This window comes from Vidua macroura, chromosome 2, assembly GCF_024509145.1.
Source record: "Vidua macroura isolate BioBank_ID:100142 chromosome 2, ASM2450914v1, whole genome shotgun sequence".
Classification (NCBI taxonomy): Eukaryota; Metazoa; Chordata; class Aves; order Passeriformes; family Viduidae; genus Vidua; species Vidua macroura.
Genome location: NC_071572.1, coordinates 87930179 through 87950637, shown reverse-complemented (window position 1 = coordinate 87950637; position 20459 = coordinate 87930179). Strand labels below are relative to the sequence as shown.

The 20459-nt window shown below is 38.3% G+C and overlaps 1 protein-coding gene across 1 annotated transcript in view; it reads left to right on the top strand.

Moving 5' to 3' along the window:
• The window catches only part of GUCY1A2 (guanylate cyclase 1 soluble subunit alpha 2), a 134892-nt gene that overhangs the window by 59210 nt on the left and 55223 nt on the right, over positions 1-20459 (top strand). The window contains exon 5 of the mRNA XM_053970729.1: positions 17912-18397. Within this exon, the coding sequence (XP_053826704.1) occupies positions 17912-18397 (486 nt within the window). The remainder of the gene's footprint in view (positions 1-17911; positions 18398-20459) is intronic.

Here is a 20459-nt window from a genome sequence, read left to right as displayed (position 1 = left end):
GAAGGGTTGGATCCTAAAGGAGGAAGTTCACAAGGTGTTGCTTATTATTTACAGCACCTGCAAAGTGCTATGGATAGAATATCAGAAAATATGTAATTTCAATGTTAGTCAATTCAAAGTGAATGAAAGAGAAGACTATGAAGGTAGCAACAAAATCTGACAAAAATCACATGCTCATAGCTTCATTGGGAATCGGATTTTAGCTTGAAAAAGTTATAGTTGAGATAAAAAATGTTCTCTAATATAGCTATTAGAAAACACAAAGGAGGAGGTCTTTTCCAGACAGATGGGAGAGGCTTAATATAAAATCTTAGAAGTAGCCTTATATTGTTTAACTTTGTGGAAAAACAGTTTTGTGTGGTTGCTTTGATAATCTGGGAGCTCTTAGGCAATCTCAGTTATTATATTTTAGTGCCAAGATTTCTTTGGCATGGATTTTTATATGGCCTTTGACATATTTATTTTTGCTGCAGTTTTTCCAAACCAGCAGGGACCATGCTTAGATTGTGCTTAGAAATCTGGAATATGTTCAAGCAATAAAAGAGGGAAAAAGATAATTTTGTTCTTATAAGTTCTGATAGACAAAATAGCTAAAGAGTTCATTGATTTATGTGTTTGATCCCTCCTTTATATTTTGGCAGATTTACATGTATGTATGTATATTTTAACTATCCGTTTTTCACCTGTGTACGTGTTACAAGAATTCATGCAACATAAATTAGTACATGTGTCCTGTCTGATATATCATTTGTGAGTCATTTACACCATGTCATTTAGAGATTATTACACATTCAGGAAGTTTAAATTACTAATTTTTACAAAAGGAATACAAAATTAAATTCTGATTCGAGCATACCATTTCAAACCACCTTGGTTCTCATTAGGGTTCTGATAATCTAATGTTAGATTCATTACCATCTAAAATTATTGCAATCTGCTGCCTTTTGTTTTGATTCAATGACCATAATTGTTCCACGTGATGTCAGTAATTACCGAAGCTGCTTTAGGAAGATACGCAAAGACATGGGAAGAAAAGATGATCAAGCCAAGTTTAGATTTGTTATGTGGTTGTACATGTGCGTCAGAAACTACATTTTAGTAGTGTATCTGTTTACACTTGGTGTTGCATAGGTTCCAGAAAAGGAGGAATTATGCTGCAAGATAAGGAAAACAAATTAAATATAGTCTTGAATCATTCAAGATTGAAAGGAATGACTCCTGGCTGTATGAGGATGAAACTTCTGTTGTATTGAATCATTTTTTACTTTGATTTTTTTTAAAGACAATATATGCTCTTTCCTTTGTAAAACCTACTCCTCTTCCATACAAAACAGACTAAAACAAACACTTGTACCTGCTGAAAATGAACTTTACTGACTCCAAATTATGTTGCAGTTTATAGAATTTGAAACACAGAAATATTTACTCTCAATATATTTACTATAGTAATATGTTCTGCTAAGTTTTTCTTCTTTTTTGTAAATCAATAAGGCTGTCTTTGCACCCTTTATGAGTGGGTGGAGGAAGGGGAAGGATGAAGCAAACTTCATTTCTACTGTTTGCTTTCACATACCTTATTATGAACATTTAATAATGTAACACTACATCACAATCTGATCCATCTTAAAAAAAGTTATAACTTTGAGGCAGCCTGAATCCACTAAAGGGGCACAATGCTGTGGGTAATGTTGCATCTCGGTTGTCTTTGGCAATGTTAAAAAAAAAGGTGGATATTAGGACTAAGACATGCAGGTGTGATGATGGGTGCTGAATGTGAAGTATTTGAAAGATATTTTTCATCCCATAATTTTATTTCTCTTAAAAATTCCAATCTTGGTTGTCAGAAGCTTTTGAGAATTTTGATAATTTCCTCACCTTGTTAGTTTGTCTGTGTTTTTTTTTTTTTTTTTTTTTTTTCCTAGTGCACATTTCTTTTAGAAGCTTATATTCTTTTAGAGACAGATAAGACTTATTTAGAGTAAATCAAAACAGAATCTCTGGCTAGACATACAATAGATTCAGCAGATCTTGTGTGTTTTAGTTTCTGATACATCCAGTTAAATGACTTCTTATGTTCTGTGGTTGGAATTAGAAAGAAGTAGCAGAAACCTGTCAAATGTTAGACTTCTCAAATATATGTATATTTATTGGACTACTTAACCTGAAGAATGACTTAGGAGAATCAATTTGAAACCTGTGAAAAAAAGCTGTTTGTTTTGGCTTTTGCATGAAGAAATGAAAAAGCATCAAGTTTCATGCCAGTAAACTGTCAATTTGTGGAAGCAGCTGTAAATCAAGTACTGCTTTATTATATTGCTGCAAATTTTGAATAAGCTGGATTACTGCAGTGGGAATTATTTTACATTTATACTACTGAAAATGAGAACATGATGTTTCCTGAAATCACTAGCCAAAGTTTATGACAAAAGACAGAATTTACTATGGAGAAGAAATAAAGAAGAGGGAAAAAAATCAATGTTAAAATCAAATTTTAAGAGATTACAATAAATAGCCTTGTACTCTTACTTAGTTCTTAGTCTTATTTTGTTAGGTTTAAGAGCTACCATTTATTTTGGATGATTTGAAAGAAGGAGAACAAGAATTGAAGTAGACTAGAGACAAGTATGATGTCTGAACTGTGTTAGAAAAGCAAGCTCCATTTCCAGATTAAAGATGTTTTTTCCAGATTATACGAATAGCAGATTATTGCTGATTACCCGTAAGTATGATGAGAGAGAAGATCCTTGGAAATTGGTCTCAGATCACCTGGAAAATTCAGTAACCAAAGAGATGAAAACAGATTCTCTGGAGGCATTAAAACTTTTTACTCCCACTGTAGAACAAAGACTAATGACAGTCATCCCATCAAAAAGTTTTCCGTCTGTTTTTATAAGAAAGAGAAAGGAATTAGTGGCTAAGTAAAAAACAGATTACAGAACACCAAAAATTATCTGCATTGAAACAAAGCCTAGAACTTCTCACAGCAAAGCTGCTTAAATGGGAGAGAAGTTCTGCTTTTGCTGACTCTGAGCTCCCAGGGGGACTTTGTCATTAGCATCCCATGTGGGGGTATTTGGCTTTCCAGCTAGGTCAGTTTGGAATCCTGATCACTTCCTCCTCACCTCAAGCAGCAGCTGCTTAGACTTCTTTAAGATAGCTCTTGGGGAAAAAAAGCCCCAGAACACAACAGCAAAACTAAACAAACCCCCAAAATCACGTGAAAAACCCCCATAAAAGCAAACATGTCTCCTGGGCACAAAGTATATCAGCAGCCCTGGTGATTCAGTCTGGACTGTCTGGTGTTGGTCAACAGCAGGCAGAGAGCAGGAGAATAGAAGGACCATAGGTTAGACTAACACAGCAAATCTAGTGCTGTAACTGTAGTGTTATCACAGTGCCAGGAAAAAGTACATTATTAACTTCCTTTTGAAAAGAACTCATTCTATTCCAGGGTTGATATATGAATAAGCATAGGTAAATCATTACTTCTGTGCAAGGAATTGAGCCTGGCTAATCAGGAAATGTGTGAAGCTGATGCTGTTTGGCAAATACAGGCTGTTCGTGGAATTGGTTGTTTAATGAGACTAACAGCACAGCTGCATCAGCGTGAGAAAACACAGCATGTTGTGTTTGCTGGTCTAACTAAGAAAAATATGGTCTGATACCACCTGGGGAGGTGTGCAGAAGTCAAAATGAAGACAAAGAGGAGGAAATCACTTTGGTATTACGTAGCCTAAGTAAAGGAATCAGTCTCTGTTAGCAAAATGCCAGCTAGGTTTGATAATGAATATTCAGTGGAAAGGTATGTCCATTATTCATCTGAAATGCATTTTTAGATACCTGCTGGGTTGCATCAGGACAGAGATTTTTCTATTCTTTTTGTCCCAAATCAGATAGTATTGATATATCTGAAAATATAATTTCTTCATATGTTTATAGTAAGAGATATTCCTTCAAGTTTTGCAACCTTAACACCCTTTTTGATTGAAAGTGCCTGTTTCAATAAAACCAAAACTTTTATATTTTATCACATTATTTACTCATTGTAGGATTGAGGTGTTTCGTAGTTGAGTCCACATGGATACATATTTTGTTTTATCGTTTGGCTTAAGTAATGTATATCTGTGAAATATGTCTCTTTCCTTGAATTATCATTTTCTGACACAAAAAGATATTTTACTAGGGTGTTTTTGACCAGCTACTGTCAGTGTCTTCTGTAGCTATTAAGGATGCATCTCCCAGTCTTACCTTAGGGAAGGACTATTTTCAAGGGTGACTGAAGAGCTTGCTAAAATCAGCTTCATTGGAACTGTGTGGCTACACCAGCTCTGAATATGAAACTGTCACCAACTATGAAAACAGTAATGTTTAAAATACATTTCTCAGATATACTGCCAGTTTGAAGTCTCACTCCAGAAGAAAAATTTTGCAGGTTGTTTCACTGATTAATTTTACTGTTAGGTTTATTTCTGGAAGATTTATTCTGTTAGAAACGAAAACATTTGGAACAATCTTGCTTCTCCAAAATTTTTCATTTCTTGTGTGATCTGATTTTAATACGAAATCAGAAATTTTAAGTTCTATAACAAAAGAATGTCCTGATATAACAGATTAAATGTAAAGGCACTGTGAGACAGCAGTGTTGTTGTAATTTCTTCTTGTGTGAATCCAAGACAGTTTTCCTGATGTTGTTGATTTACACACATGAAACTCTGAGATTTGATTGATCTTTGCAGAATTTAGGCATCTGGTGATTTGAAGTGAACAAGACAGCATATGGAAGCTGGTCTCTGGAAAGCTTTTACAGAATGAGCTTTGATTTCATTTTTCTCCTGACTTGAATCATTAACTGCTTTTGTGAAATATGAGCATTAAGATGTTGTGAACTTTTACAATCAGTAAAGAATGTATTTTATATATATTGGTCATCCATGTTCAAATAGTACATAATTTCAAAGCATAGGAAAAAGCTGCATTGGACATCTCTGCATAGTTAAGTTGGCTGTTTATCCATTTATTTCACTGTGTCAGGATTTTTACTCTGGGGGCTTCAAAGCAATTGAAATGCCTTAGTAGTCTGTGATCATTTAACATATTTCAGTTAGGTTATTGTGTGTGAAATACAATGGTGTTTTCAACTGACTGAGGGGCCATCAACCAAAGCAGAAAGGAAAGAAAGAAGTTTAATTCTTCCATCTTTTCACAAGTCACTAATACATCATAATGACTTTTCATAAACAATATCTTATTTTCTTGCCTGTTGAGCAAAGGATGTTATTTGCTTTCACAAACATGTGTGGGAAGAAATTGGGGAAAATGGCTAGTTACACTGTTTAGCAATGACTGACAAATCACAAATGTCATCAGGGACTTGTTTGTGCTAGACTTTCCATTTATTTCCACTGATGCAACATACACTTGTATGTATTGGTAGATATGACCTAGAATGTTTTGTGTGCTGCAATAAAAGGTGAATGTATTTTGATCATTTGAGAAAGGAGGGATTTTCCACTTCTTTGTGATGCTGTGTCCTAGAGTGTGCTGCTCTCAAAAACAGCCTCCCCATTAATTCCAAATGACTTCAGAGGAGGCCTTTTCATTGCTCTAGCTCAAGACCATCCCTTCTGGAGAGTCATGTGTTTTGAAAGTAATTGGAAAATTTGTTTAAACAAAAGATCTCACACGATCTCGTGAGAAAAATTGTGTCTTAACACAGAAATAGGCAATCATCAGTCTGCTTTTCTGTGTCATTTCTTCTTACCTGAAGCTGGATAATCATCATCATTTTCTCTCCTTTCCTCGACAGATATAAGAATAGTTTCTTATTTTTAAGAAATCAACTGATCAGTGAATAATGCCATTGATTTAAATCAAAAGACTGTTGCAGTGTGATTAAGGAGTGCTAGATTTTACTGTCTTTTTAAAAAAATATTGTTATTATTATGGAATATTGTGCAAGAATAGAGTATTTGAGAGAATTAGTTTAACTTATTTTAACTTTATAAATAAATCATATGCTCACACTTGAGAAGTCCAATATTCTGTATTCTCAGTACATCAACCAGTGTTTTATTTCATAGAATCCTCAGCCTGATAATGCAATAACATTTAATATTCCTTTAATTGTTCTCTATAGTCTTAATACTTTATTAAAATTTTATGAAAAATCAAATACAATTACAAAAATTAAATATTCTGGAGGACACCATGTCTAGCCAAATATTGCAAGTTATATATGAAGACTAGGGAGGGATTCCTTGATTTTGTGTTTGTGTTAATTTGAGTTAACTATGAAACATAAACTGCTAATGTTCAGAGAATAGAGGATTTCCAGTGTAAATGTGTAGGAAAAATCTACATGTTATAGGATATTACAGCACTCTAGCAATATCTGGCATCAGTGCAAAATAATTTGCATGTAACACACAGGTGTGTGTGACTACACCAGTTCTTACTGCTTGTTGAATCCAAGTAGATCCTGACTTGCACAGAAGGAAGAGAGCATTTATGAGAGGCTGTGCTTGTAAATGAAGTACAGGAGTCAATGACAGGCCATGGGGACCCAAATAAATGAAAATGCAGAACATCTACTGAGGACACATGTATTACAGATACTCAACAAAACTTAGCCCACAGTTTTAGCTGAAAAGGTGCAGATTTACAGGTAAAACCTGAAGAAAATAAGGTGGATTCATTTCCACAAAGAGAATGTTTTCTTTTTGGCTCTTCTCATGGGACCATTTTCATGGGAGATTTTAGGCAGGGCTCCCTCCTCAGCTGCACAGGGGAGACAAAGTTGTGGGTCAAGATAAGGACAGGGAGAGATCACTCATCAGTTACGGCCAGGGCCAAAACAGGCTTGACTTGGGGAATTTAGTTTAATTTATTACTAATCAAATCAGAGTAGGATAATGATAAGTATAACCAAATCTTAAAACCTTCCCTGCTGCTTCTTCCTGAGCTTAGCTAGGAATTGAATCCCTTGAATCTTGAATTCCCTGCCTCTTCCCTTCCTTCTGACTCTTGCAAAGGGCATAAATATCTGAAGTGTGAAATTTTGAAAGGCATCTAGATCTTAAAACTGACTTTTGAAATACAGATTTTAGGCTTAAAGGCTTTAATATTCAAAAGAATTGTAGGAGTCAAAATGCTGAAAATGGGGAGGCTCATCAGATGCTCTGCTCTTCAGGGAATTCACATATCCAAATTAGCTACGGGTCAGTATTTGCATTGGTTATGAATTGGCTAGAGTTGATCCTGTGGATGTGTGTACAGACAGCTTTTCATTATCTCCACTCAGCCGCTCAGCCATCCTGGGTAAGCTGGCCATGTTCCAAAAGCAAGGTGGCTGTGTTAGCATCATTCTGTACCTGAGCAAATATTTTCTGCTCCTCGGCAGGGTGTTTCAGCTGAGGCAGAGCACTGCCTGGGCAGCCCTGCGATTTCTGGGGCTGGCTGGCTTGTGATCTGCCTACCCACAGACAGTCCTGAGAAGCTGTGCAAAACTCCCCTGAGGTATCCAGGGACAGGAATCTGCAAGCTGAGTGGGGAGCTTCGTGAGGCAGCAGTTCTCAGTATGTTTAGACAGATTGCTTCTGTTGTCCTTCTTTGCTGTAAAGGCTGGGTCTCCCAATTCCATCCACACTCACACTTCCCCCATCCCACCATGTTCCCTCCAGGCTTTGGTGGCCCCCATGCAGCAATGGGGAGCAGCAACTTGCTTACCTGCTTTCTTGAATTTGTGCTAGAAGAGTCAAGGCAATAGAGACGGAGCATGTTTTGGTTTCAAAATATCACCTTCAACTTTAAAAAAAGATTTCCTTTACTACCATATCAAGGAAAAATCAGTTAGGTGCAGTGAAGAAAACAGAAGCTAAACAGATACTTTAATGTGCACAGAAATGTGAATATTCACTACATCTGACTGTTCCTTCTCACACTATGTCCTATTTTTACTTAAGTTAAAGGCATTATGTTTTCATTTGCTTTTCATTTCTTGATGGGTTGTAAAATAAGTACTTTGTGGAAAATGACACCCTTAACCTGAGGCTACTAAACCAGGCCGATGCATTCTTCCCAAATTCATTAGTACAGTGTGTAAGAGACTCCACAAGGAGACTGTCTTTTACTGGTACCTCTCAAATATGCTACTTACAGCAGGTTATGGATGAAAGGTGTCCTAATGATGTGGTGGATTATGCTGAGCACACTAAAAGAAATTCAACCTTTTTAAGAAATATAGAGAAAATATAATTTTTAAGGCCTGGTGCAGTTCTCACTAAAATCAGCTTGATATATTTACACTGACTTCAGTGAGAGGTAGAATGGATCTTTCTTATTATATGTAACTTAAGAACTATTGGATGGGGGAAAGAAGAAATTTTTTCTCTTCATGTTCTGAAAATTTATACTGCAACAGGAGACCAGAACTGATTAATCCCAATATCAAATTCTAATGATAGAGTCTTTTATCAAAGCTGCAAAAGTATTTGATATATGGGGTAATAAAAATCAAAGCAAAGTAAAAATACCAACAGAGGACTCCAATTCTCATCAGCTTCCTTGGTGTGGTGCTGGCAGGAATTTTGAGCAGATTTATATACTTAAGATGAATTAGGGAAGGAGTCAGGTTCTCTAAGTCCTAAAGGTGAAAAATTCTGCAAGCTAGCTAGTGCATGGTCTAAGAGATCTTTTAATCACAGGAATTTTAAGATACCTAGGTTGTTGGTGAAATGTCACATCTCCTAATGGTTGCTATATATATCTGTTCTCACAGATCAAAGGATAATGCTGCTTCTGCTGCTCCTTGCCTACTGTTTTCATTAATAAACATATGCACTTATTTAACTATTTCACTGCTTTTTGCTAAGACCCAACTTCCACAAAGAAACAAGTGAGAAAGAAAAGCACTTAGCAAGAAATGTCGCATGAATAATATGACTACTTTCTGCTAGTAGGTCATCTCAGGCAGCTGGGACAGATCTCATTCAAAGGAGAAGCTCTTGTTAGGAGGTGAAGACTACTAGTGCAAGGATTAGGTGAAAGACTAATTCATGCACCCGCACAAATCTTGGGCTGAAGACAGTAGAAACTAATCCAAAAACTGTGGAAAATGGCAACATCTCCACTCCCTTCAGTGTTCTGACCCATTCCTCCGTAATTTTGCTTGGTTGACATTGACAGAAATGAATTAAAAATATTTGTCTTTAACAAACTGACACATAATATTTGTCAGTTATAAAGATTTTCACAGGCATGATATAATTAGAGATTTCATTACGTAAATATATATAGCATTTATTTTTAACCATATGTTTAACAAAAATTAATTGGAAATTAGTCTCTTTCATAGAGAATATGAAATACGGGAAATTTCTCTTATACTTTGATTGATCTGTTGTAATTAAACTGTGGTGGTATAAGTACAAAAATGCATTTTGCTTTGGTTGAAATACAAAACTAATGCAAGCGTGTGGCTTGGAGCATGTTTGTTGCTACCACCACTTTCACGGTCCACAGATCTTGAGCTTGTTGCCCAGAGTGGCTGTGGATGCCCCATCCCTGGAATTCTCTAAGGTTAGGCTGGATGGGGCCTTGAATAAGATTGTCTAGAGGAAGATGTCCCTGCCTGTGGTGGGGAGGGGGTGGAACTTGATGATCTTTACTGCCCCTTTCAGCCTCAGCCATTCTATGATTCTGTGATTCTAAAGAAATGAGCGTGTCTCTGAAAATTGTTTCCATTCCTCTGCTCCTGACCAAAGCAGACTTTTTTAACACAGATACTGCCAAATTTGTAACTCCTTGTTGTTGGAGTAAGATGGGCAGCTGAATATCTGCACATATCTGGCTTTTAATAAGGTAGCAGAGACATGTATTGTTGAAATATAAAATTCTAGCTTGCTAATTAAGGTGTGTGCAACCTGAAAATAATCTTAGGGGATGAAATAGATTTTGCAGTAAAATGAAAACCACAAAGTCATAGAATATCTTGAGTTGAAAGGGACCCATAATGGTCCTCAAGTCCTACTCCCTTCACACAGGACTACCTAAAACTAAACCATATGGCCAAGACCATTGCCCAGATGCTCATTGATTGATAGGTGTTTTAGGTAAAATGTTTTCTGGATGCTATCAGGGTACTGCAGGGGCTGGGGCCCCCTGAGTGCCAGGAGCTGTGGGAGTCCGCAGGGTGGAGGGGCAGCACCTGGCAGCCAGGACGTGTTCCAGGCACCCAAACTGGGAATGTGGGGCAGCCAGCACCAGCACTGGCACCTTCCTGGGGCTGAGGATGGGGAAACACTGGGCTGGAACTTGGGCCCTTGGATGGGCCCGTGGCCAGTCAGGGCAGGGCACGGCTGTGAGAGCATCCCTGAGGCAGGACTGATGGCCCAAGGGGCTGACATGAAGTGCAGCGCCCTGGGCAGGGCCAGGGGTGTCCTGGGAGACTGGACAGGGACTGTCAGGCCAATGAGGCCTTTGGGACTCACACAGGTTGTGTTTAAGTATATGAAGATATTTATTCATGGAAAAAACATTCAATCTGTTCTCAGTGTATTGATGTTCAAAGGGATTTTGGAATTCTGTTGGAAACACTGGTCAGTTTCTTCTTCTTGTTTTAGCAACTGTCTGGTATTACCCATGCCATGTTCTCTACCTGTCTGCTGTGTTGAGGTCACCCACTCCTCTGCTTGAGAGCATATGTAAGGGGAGCTGACCAAGGAGCACATGGGATTGAATTCTGACTCTTTGCTGTCTTGTGAAGATAGATGTTCCTTTGAAGGAATCCTTTTCCCATTGTTGTTATTCCACAGGGCTATATTTATCTTGGACTTATCCAAGCAGCAGTCAGGAGTACCTTCTTAAAAGCCATTTCTGTATCTTGAAGCAAGAGAAGATAAGCTGTAAATCGTTGTGACCCTTTTCAGGTGGAATCCACTGTTGCCTTTTGTTTATCTAGTTGGTTTGGCAGACTAATGTGTTAAGGATAGAGTAATCTCCTTTACCTCTTCCCCCTTTCCCCTTTCACATGTCCTTACAGGTCGCTTCATGCTTTTGATATGTCATGCATACCTATGCTTCTTGTGGAGCAGATTCTATCTAACCCTGATTTGTTTGCTTTTAATCTGCCTCACTTACTCTTTTCATACCAATAAATTATTTTAGAGGTCCAAGTTTACCTTTCAGTTGAAAGGTATTAATGTTTCTCTCATGATTTTCTCTCTCTTTTACATTATAGAAAATGAATGTATTCCCACCAAAATTTTGGATTTCTTAAAGGTACAATATTTTTGCTGCCAGTCTGGGTTTGTGAGGTATCTATGACATACAGAAAATGTTACATTTGGTCACTTTGCTCTGAAGACTGTTGCACGTTATGAAACACTACAGGGTTTACTATAAATAACGAGAAATTTTTAACAGTCACTTTGCTGCTGTGTGGAATAATATTCTTTTGACAATGCAGTGAGCTGGAAATACAAACTTGTAAGCAAATGCTGAGAGTTACAATTTCACAAGAAGCCAAGCACATCCTGAGCAAACCTTATCTAGTTTATTCAATTGTATCAGGCATCGACTGAAAAGTTATTTTTCATTTCTGTGGAGATGATATGTATTTCTCTTAGGTTGCTTTTTAAATAAAACATGGGTGTAATGGAAGATGGTATTTTGTTATTTTTGTCTACAGAAAAAATAGCAAATCAGGATTTCATTAGAATATGATTTTTTCTTATTTTCGTGAATCTTTTTCTGCAGCTAGTTCTGCTGGCTGTGGCTCTGACTTACCCCACTCCTCAAGCAGAGCAGGAGTATTGGGGAGGTTTTAATAGCTGTTTTTTTTTTTTCTGTCTTAAGGGTCAAAGTCATGCTTTGCCTATCTATTGGTCAGCCAGCCACAGAGCAGCACTAACTTTACAGGCTTACCAAGTCTTCATTTTATTGTGGTTTGGAGCATTTATAATAGAAATCTGTTAGACCAACAGAGAACTCGTATTTCCCTTAATGTACTTAACATATTGGCATTTAGGTAGCTTTTAATGCACAGCAGTACATTCACTGCTATGAATTAAGTTTATTCTGATAGGAGGTAGACAGACTGATCACCTTTAACAGGTCTCACAAATCTAATGCATAATCTAACTCCTCACCAATTATGTTTTCATTCTCATTCTCCCTGTCAATACAAGAATATCCCACATTAAACTATTTTTTTTTCAATTTGAGCCTTTTACTTTTTGTTCATTTCATAGACTGAGGTTGGAAGGAACCTCTGGTGGTCATCTGGTTCAACCCTCGGCTCAAGCAGAGTCACTTAGAATCAGTTTCCCAGGAGCACATCCATGTGGCTTTTGAGTGTCTTCAAGGATGGAAACTCCACAATCTCTGTAGGTAGCTGTAGCAGTGCTTGGTCACCCTATACAAAAAGAAGTGTTCTCTGATATTCAGAGGGAGCCTCCTTTGGGTAGTTTATGTGGCCACTGGTCCTCGGCACCACTGGAGAGAATCTTGCTCTGTCATTCCTGATCCCTTCAGATACTTATGTACATGGATAAGATCATCGTGAGCCTTCTCATCTCCAGGTTAAACAGAATCCCAGCTCTCTCAGCCTTTCTTCATAGGGAACATGTCCCAGGTTCCTATCATCTTTGTTGACCTTTCCTGGATGCTCTCCAGCATGTCCGTGCGTCTCCTGTACTGTGAATCCCAGACCTGGACATGGTACTCCAGGTGTGGCCTCACCAGTTCTGAGCAGAAGGGAAGGATTACTTCCCTCCACCAGCTGCAACACTCCTCCTAATGGAGCCCAGAGTACTTCTAGAGCCTTTGATGCAAGCACTCACTCATTGCATGATCATGTTCAGTTTGGTGCCCACCAGGATCACCAGGGCCTTTCCTGCAAAGCTTTTTCCAGGATTTGTAGAAGAGTTTGACCTCTTTACATTGGCACTAAGTATTTTTTTCATAGACCCACCCTCAGATTTTTCTTCTTTGGGGTAAACCATCAAATGTTTTCAAATTTTTTTTGTAGGTTATATTTTTTAGACCTTTCATTGCCTTCATTGCTTTTCACCACACTCTCCAATTGATCCACCTCTTTGTTATACTTTAAAAGGAACAGATTTGCCCTTCGGGGGTCTGAAAATTGGTAGTCACAGCATAAGGATATTTCCTGTGTTTTGCAAGCTGTTATTTTTGTTTACATAGTCCTATATAGTGTTTTCTTTCTAAATGACAGCATGACATGTTGGCTTACATTCATTTGTTCCACTCTGTGCACTCTGGGCCATCTTCTTAGGAACAGTTAGTCTGCCTGTACTTTTTGCATTTGATTATTTCTATCTAAGTATATTTATTGCCCTTGTTTTCAATTCCAGCTTTAGCCCATTTTTCCAATTTAAGATATTTTTTTTTTTTTAATTCCAGTGTTGTCTGTCATACTTTCAGCCCTTCTAGATGTGTCATGGAAACATAGCAAGAAAGTAATTACATTTCTTTCTGCAAGTGTACTGTTGCCTTGTCCAGTGTTCACAAAATCCCCATAGCTTCTAACTGCTCAAATGTTATGAAATACCTTGCTGTTAATGTTCCTGAGACGCTGCCATGTATCCTATAGGACATTCAGAGAAGTTCAGTTGTTTTAAAATTTAGGTTAGCAGTTGGACTGCCTTTCTGAAAGTCACCCTATACTCTTTGTACCTGGAAGTGGTGATGGTGATGGTGTTCAGGTTCAAGCTGATTTTGTGCCAGTCTTTCCATCCTCTAAATAACTATGAACCTGATAAGGAAACAGCTTTGTTTCCTCTTACTGACTTTGTCCATTATATGAAATCAAGCAGGGATGTGCAACTGTGTGTGAAAGGGTGGCCTAGCACTCAAAGTTTCTAACCTAATCCCAGTAAATAAAACTAATTAAAAGAATACTATAATCACAGTTTGGGAGGGTTTATGCACTGATCAAAATCAAAGGAGCAGCTCCTTTGATTGAAATTGAAATTTCTGGATTGCAGAGGCTGCAGACAAGGTCTGGCCAATTAGAAAGAAAATCCTTTTTAACCCCGCAGTTATTTCTCAGGGATACCATCCCGCATTTCCTGAATCTTTTTTGAGATGCTGTGTACACTTTCTCTCAGTCACTGTTCCAAAACACACATCTTTGTACAGTGTAGTACCCTCTCTCAGTGCAACCGGTGAAGCTTTTCCCTGTGCTTTTCCTTGAAGATTAGGCAGTGGATTTGGCATTTGATTCATACGTTTTTTGGTCCTAGGGTGGCTTGCATCCAGAGTATGCAGAGGGTGTGCAGAGGGTTAGATATTGTGTACCTAATGAAGTAGGTGGTGGTGCACTGCTCAGTAGGAGACTCCCCATGTTCTCGAAAAGCAGCTTTAGAATCTGTCAGTATTTCCAAGCTGGGTCTCTGGGGAGAGAGGCTGAAAGAGTTCCTTAGAATCAGGAAGTGTTTGCTCCCTTTCTTTGCAGTGGGTTTGCAGTGGAAGTAAAATTTAGTGATAGGTTTTTTGTTTTTCATCCTGGAGCTACTTAGGCTGCACTGTCATTTCACTGCAACATAAGACTGTAAAATATGATATATAATTGCTCTTTTCAAAATGTTCTCTTGCACCACTGTAAATCAGGAGAATGTACTCTGAAAATGCTAGAATTATTCTCATTTTATTCAGTGAGAATATAATTAAAAAGAGAGGAAGGCAATAAAATGTAGCAGTAGTGAAATATAACTGATGACAGAAATGATTCTATCTTTTCCTACTTACAAGAAAGATGGATGATACCACCCTGATTGCCTGTAGGCTTATGGTCCAGGTGTAAAGCTGTCCAGCTTTGGGGAAGTGCCCGGAAGCGTGACTTACTATGGCAAGTTTCAGGCAGACCTGATATCCTATAACATCAGCTATATTTTAAGATAAAAAGAATATAAAAAGCACAAGAAATTAAAGAAAAGAGATGGAGGTCATCCTGGATCACAGCTGCAGACTGAAGTCTGCTAGAAAGTGTCTGATTCATCACTGAAACTTCTTGGAAAGGAAAGGGCTTTGCAAAAGCTGATAAAAGTGATGCAGTCTTAACTCTTCTCTACTGTTGTTCTTTACAAGACCTGAGTGTTTCTCCCCAGGAAAGCTGGGGCAGTTTTTTTTCTGCTGTCCTTTTCCCTGATTTGGCAACTTGAAGAGACTGGCAGGCCATTTTCTAAAACATCCATCAGTCGTCAAGAGAGAGAAGGACGACAGAATCACTAATGTAACATGAAAGAAGTGATAGGAAATGTCAACATCAACAATTCCTGTTAAGGAGAAAATGTGATAATTTAGGGGATAAAGCTGAAACCTTTGATAGTTTTAGGAAGCTAATCAGTTGTGTAGGGAGAATATCTTTGCAAAAGTTTCTCAAAACGCTCTGGAAACACTCAACCTTGTTGAAGCAGGGGGCAGCTCACTTGATTAGTATTAGTTAGGCATTTTACAGGATGGTCTGTCTTTATTGCTTTTTACATATAAGTCTCAAAGTGTGTTATAGGGTGGTCAGTAGCATTGTTCCTGCTGTGCTGAAAGGCCAAATAAGAAGTCAGGATTGATAATTTGCCTGAGGTTACCCAGAAGCAAAGCAGAGGACTCCAGAGTGCCTGTTTAGTACATTATTTACACAGTCAGTGTTTCCTGAGAAAAGTCCAGCTGGGCAGGGTTGGCACAATATATTAACACAGACAGCGATCACATCAAAGAGTTTAACACCTCAAATTGACAGAGGCGAAGTGGGAGCACAGGGGGATGCATTGATTTTCTTCTAGTCTCACAGCAGGTTAACAGGAGAAACACACCTCCAAGCCAGGTGCCTTGCCTTGCTGACAAGCAGCTCAGGCCAGGCTGGCTCAGCCAGGGTCTGTGGTCACACTCTCCTGAGCTGAGCTGAAAAGACCCTGTTTTCACCTGGAGATGGAAGAGGCAAGTGATAATATGAGATACTTTTATTTTGCACTCGAGTGAAATTCTACAAACAGAAAACTCTCCAGCACAGGGGAACAAAATAGGGAGAGAATTAAGAAATGCTGTACCATGTATTTCATGTTTGGCAACTTGTACTTTGGAGTTAAAACAATTTTGCGTGTGCCCTTTTGAAAGCATGGGGCTGCATGCATGAAGAAAGCATCCTATTTCCCAGGGAGCCATGTTTCAAAAGTAGAAAAAGAACACTTAGCCATGGAGCATTAAATCAGCTCATGTAGTTAGCTGACTAGCTTTCTCACAGAGATGAATGTCCCAGAGTGAAGCTGAGGAAGCAAGGCTTAGGAATGTAAATATTAGTAGGTGTGCAGGAACATAAATTAGAAAATTTGACAGTTTTAATGACTTGCATTTATTTTCACTTGCTGAGTTCCCTGGCTGACATCAGAAGCTGAATGTTAGGTTGCTAGCAGAGAAGGCACAGGGCAATAGGGACAGGATAGGCTCAATTCCCTTGTTGCCATAGAGTCTGCAATGATGGCGTATTACCTGATGTAAAAAAAGAACTGATAGAAAGAGGAGCTTCCTAAAATCTCCCCCATACATGGGAGTACCATGTAGGATTACCTGTCACCTCAGCAGGAGCTTTCAGACCACTGGACACTTAAATCATTATTACAGACACCTCTGGATTCCCTGATGGAGGTTTTTCCATTTTGCTTGGTAGGATTATGGATGGAAGGAGGATTAAATGACAAGTGAATCATGTGACAGCAAGCTAATACCTACATGATGAAAAAATGGTGACTGGAGGAGGCCTTTTCATTTCAAGATATTATGTGGAATAGAAAACACAGATACAAGGCATTATGGTGCTTAATGCTGCTTAGGTGCACAAGGTTTGTGTGTTGTGCCTGTATTGAGCATGAGATCCTCAGGGTAAGGTCTGTGGGTATTTTAGATCACCTAGGACAGTATTGCCCTGGTCTTTGTGCACTCCTGGAATAGAAACATTAATGGTGTTGTTTTTCATGACAGAGGCTACGGCAAGCTGTATTTACAAAGAGATACCGCTTTGTCTGATTTAGTTTAGTTTTCAATGTCAATTTCAGTCCAGTAGTTTTGTGCCTGACTGCCGTCATGGAGCAAGAGGTAACAATGCACGGCCTCAGTGATACCAACCCTTGGACAGCGCTCAAAACATCCAGCCATCTAACAGGCAAATGCAAAAGCCCTAAACCGGAGTCATGAAGCACCTGATGCTCCTTCCCTTCTGTAGCTTCTGCTGTCCCACAGACACAAATTGGATGAAGCTCTATTACTAAGAAATCTGCAGATTCTGAGTGTCAGCCTTCAACTCTGCTGCGCGTATGAGAAGGAAAACAGGAAACAGGACTAGTATATTTCCATGCCTTTTGTTATTTTATAGAGCTGTTTTTTATACCTATTTTTATTTGATTCCTCTATAAAATTGTCACAAGTGACTTGTATTAGATATTTTGCTGAAAAAAAACAGAAGGCACTTCATTTCACTAACCTGCTTTCAGACAGTTGCAATTTCTCTTCACTTTTTTGCTTTTTGTAATTTATAGCTAAGTAACAGAGAAAGAACAACTCTAAAATTTGCTTGTAAGTCCAGGTAGATTCCAGGAGCATTATTTAGACGTCACTCTGAGAATATATATTATTGCTTTCTTATTTAATTGGGTACAAATAAAATCCAACATCTGATTTGGGAATACTTTTGTGTCAGTTTAGGTTATTTCCTGACTCAATTTGGTGAGCAGACTGTGAGTCTCATTACTTGAGTAGGTAAGTGCAAGAGGCTTCTGTATAAAAGGCAACAGTTAATTGTTTTAGCTGAAAAGATGGAGAAAGTAGAATGAGGATCCACATCTATAAGCTGATTTTTCCCCTCTTGTCTGAACTCTTTTTTTTTTTTTTTTTTGTTTTACAGGTGATGGAAATTAAAGGACAAATGATTCATGTGCCAGAATCAAACTCGATATTGTTCCTGGGTTCCCCCTGTGTGGACAAGTTGGATGAGTTGATGGGCCGAGGCCTCCATCTTTCGGACATACCTATCCATGATGCTACTCGTGATGTCATACTGGTTGGGGAGCAAGCAAAGGCACAGGATGGCTTGAAAAAACGAATGGATAAGCTGAAGGCAACGCTAGAATGTACGCACCAAGCCCTGGAAGAGGAGAAAAAGAAGACAGTAGATCTCCTTATTTCGATTTTCCCTGAAGAGGTTGCTCAGCAGTTGTGGCAGGGGCAGCAGGTTCAGGCCAGGAAGTTTGATGATGTCACCATGCTCTTCTCGGACATTGTTGGTTTCACTGCCATCTGTGCTCAGTGCACGCCCATGCAGGTCATCAGCATGCTCAACGAGCTCTACACACGCTTCGACCACCAGTGTGGATTCCTTGACATCTACAAGGTAACAGCTCAAGTCCTAACGTAGCAAAAGATTACTGAAATGAAGGCAGAAAAAGTCCCCGTAGCTTTCTTCCTAAATTGCAGACCTTCCTCAGAAAAATATGAAGGCAATATTTTTATGTGTAAGAAAACCCAGATCTGAAATATGACCATTGAAACTCAAATGCTTCAATATGAAACTGTCATCATGGTACTCCCATGGGAATATAGGCCTCATATTCCCACTTTCTCGTAGAAATACACATCTCCTATATTATAGCCTGGTTTCCTTTAGATGAGACATCAGCCACAGCATTCTAACAATGAAGAAGTGCACAGTGATGAATCCTAACCCAGGCTGCAGCTCCTGGGAGGTACTCACTTTCAACTTGAATGGTTTAGGGTCTAGGCATTTATCTTTCCCTTGAAAGAACTAAAATTTTCCGTAAGGAGCAGAGCATTCACTAAAAAAAGTTATTATAAGGAACTTCGGCTTCCACTGAAAAACAGGAAGAGGTCAGCAGATGTCTATGCATAGTAAATGTAATCAATGGGACATGGTGCTGGTGTGCCATGCTCCAAAGGAAATGTTACATGTGTTGGTCCTATTAGAGAACTCATCTTCATTTCTCTTAAATGGATTTGGTGTCCAGTATGTATTTGAGAGAAAAAAAGGGGGATGTAGAATTTAATAAATGCACTGAAGATATTAGCAGTGTAATTATCCTGTGAAACCTACACACTGTTTTGTATATGGAATGCCTTTAATTTTGTGATAGAAGACATAGAGGAAGTCTCTTTTGTACGTTAATGCACAAGAGAAAAGAGATGTGGTTGTAAAATTATATATTGACTTTATTACATAAATAAGGTTTGCAAACTAACAGTTTTCAAAGTATTTAATATAATATTTGTTGATAAACTGTAGAGAAAAAGGTCTTAAAAATGTCCTGCTCCTTTCATTTCTAGCCTTTAATGCACTTTAAAAGGAAATGAAAGATAATTACTATCCACCTAAATAATTATCATGGCTGAAAAGCTACAGCATATACCTCAGGTAGAACTGAAAATGGTATAGCTAAAGGTTGGTAGGGCAGTTTACCAAAGTAAACAAGTACACTTGTTATGCCAATAAAGAAGTTTTGAGCTCCTGGTTTAGGGATTTGTTTTGCTCATGCTCAGAAGCCAAAGGCCATCTTGGGACATGAATGCAGTGGAAGGTACCAGCCCTAATTTGAAAACTGTTGTGGTGGTGCTGTCAGAAAAGATGGTGAGTGTGATCTCAGTTTGTATTAATCTGATGTGGCTGCACTGGATTATGACCCAGCTTCAAGAACAGGACTTGAGGAACTTCTAACCCAGAGTCAGGAGGATACCTTAGTGACCCTGCTTCACATGCTGTGTGTTCACATGGGTGTACTCACTGTGTTCCCAGGTGATTAATTTCAGCTGTTTTGAAGCATTCAAAATATCTTTTGTTGAAAATTATGGTTGCATGGGAATAAGATATAAAGTATGCAAAACTCTATAATCTGATTGTAAAGAAGGTTGGTTGAGTCCTGTGAGAACACTAAGAACATAATTCCTACTTATGCATAGGAACGATCACCACCACTACAATTATGATTTTATAAATTATTGTCAGGTAGTGAATTTTAGATACTTAGTCACCACTATTTGTACCCAGCCCACCTCAAAGATATACTTGTGTAACTAGGCTACAGAAATTTATCATGTGACCTAAATACATAAATTTTTAAATTTGCTTGTTTTTAAGCAGCATGGTAAGTATAACTTGCAAAGATTATTTGGTGGATGCATCTGAATACCAAACTCACCATTTTGTAAACAGAAAATTAAGTAAAATACAATAAATAAATTCCATGCTTTAAATTTTTTACCCAGCTTTACTCTTACAGAATTTTGTGTTCAGAACCCCACTGCTTCTAATCCGGCAATGAACATAATATTTTCATTTGTCTCATGCTACATCCAGGGATGTTCATAGAGAAATATGGCACAGAAAGATCAAAGATCCTCACATTTAATGAATCAGACGTAGAGGGCAAGCATAATAAGCTCTT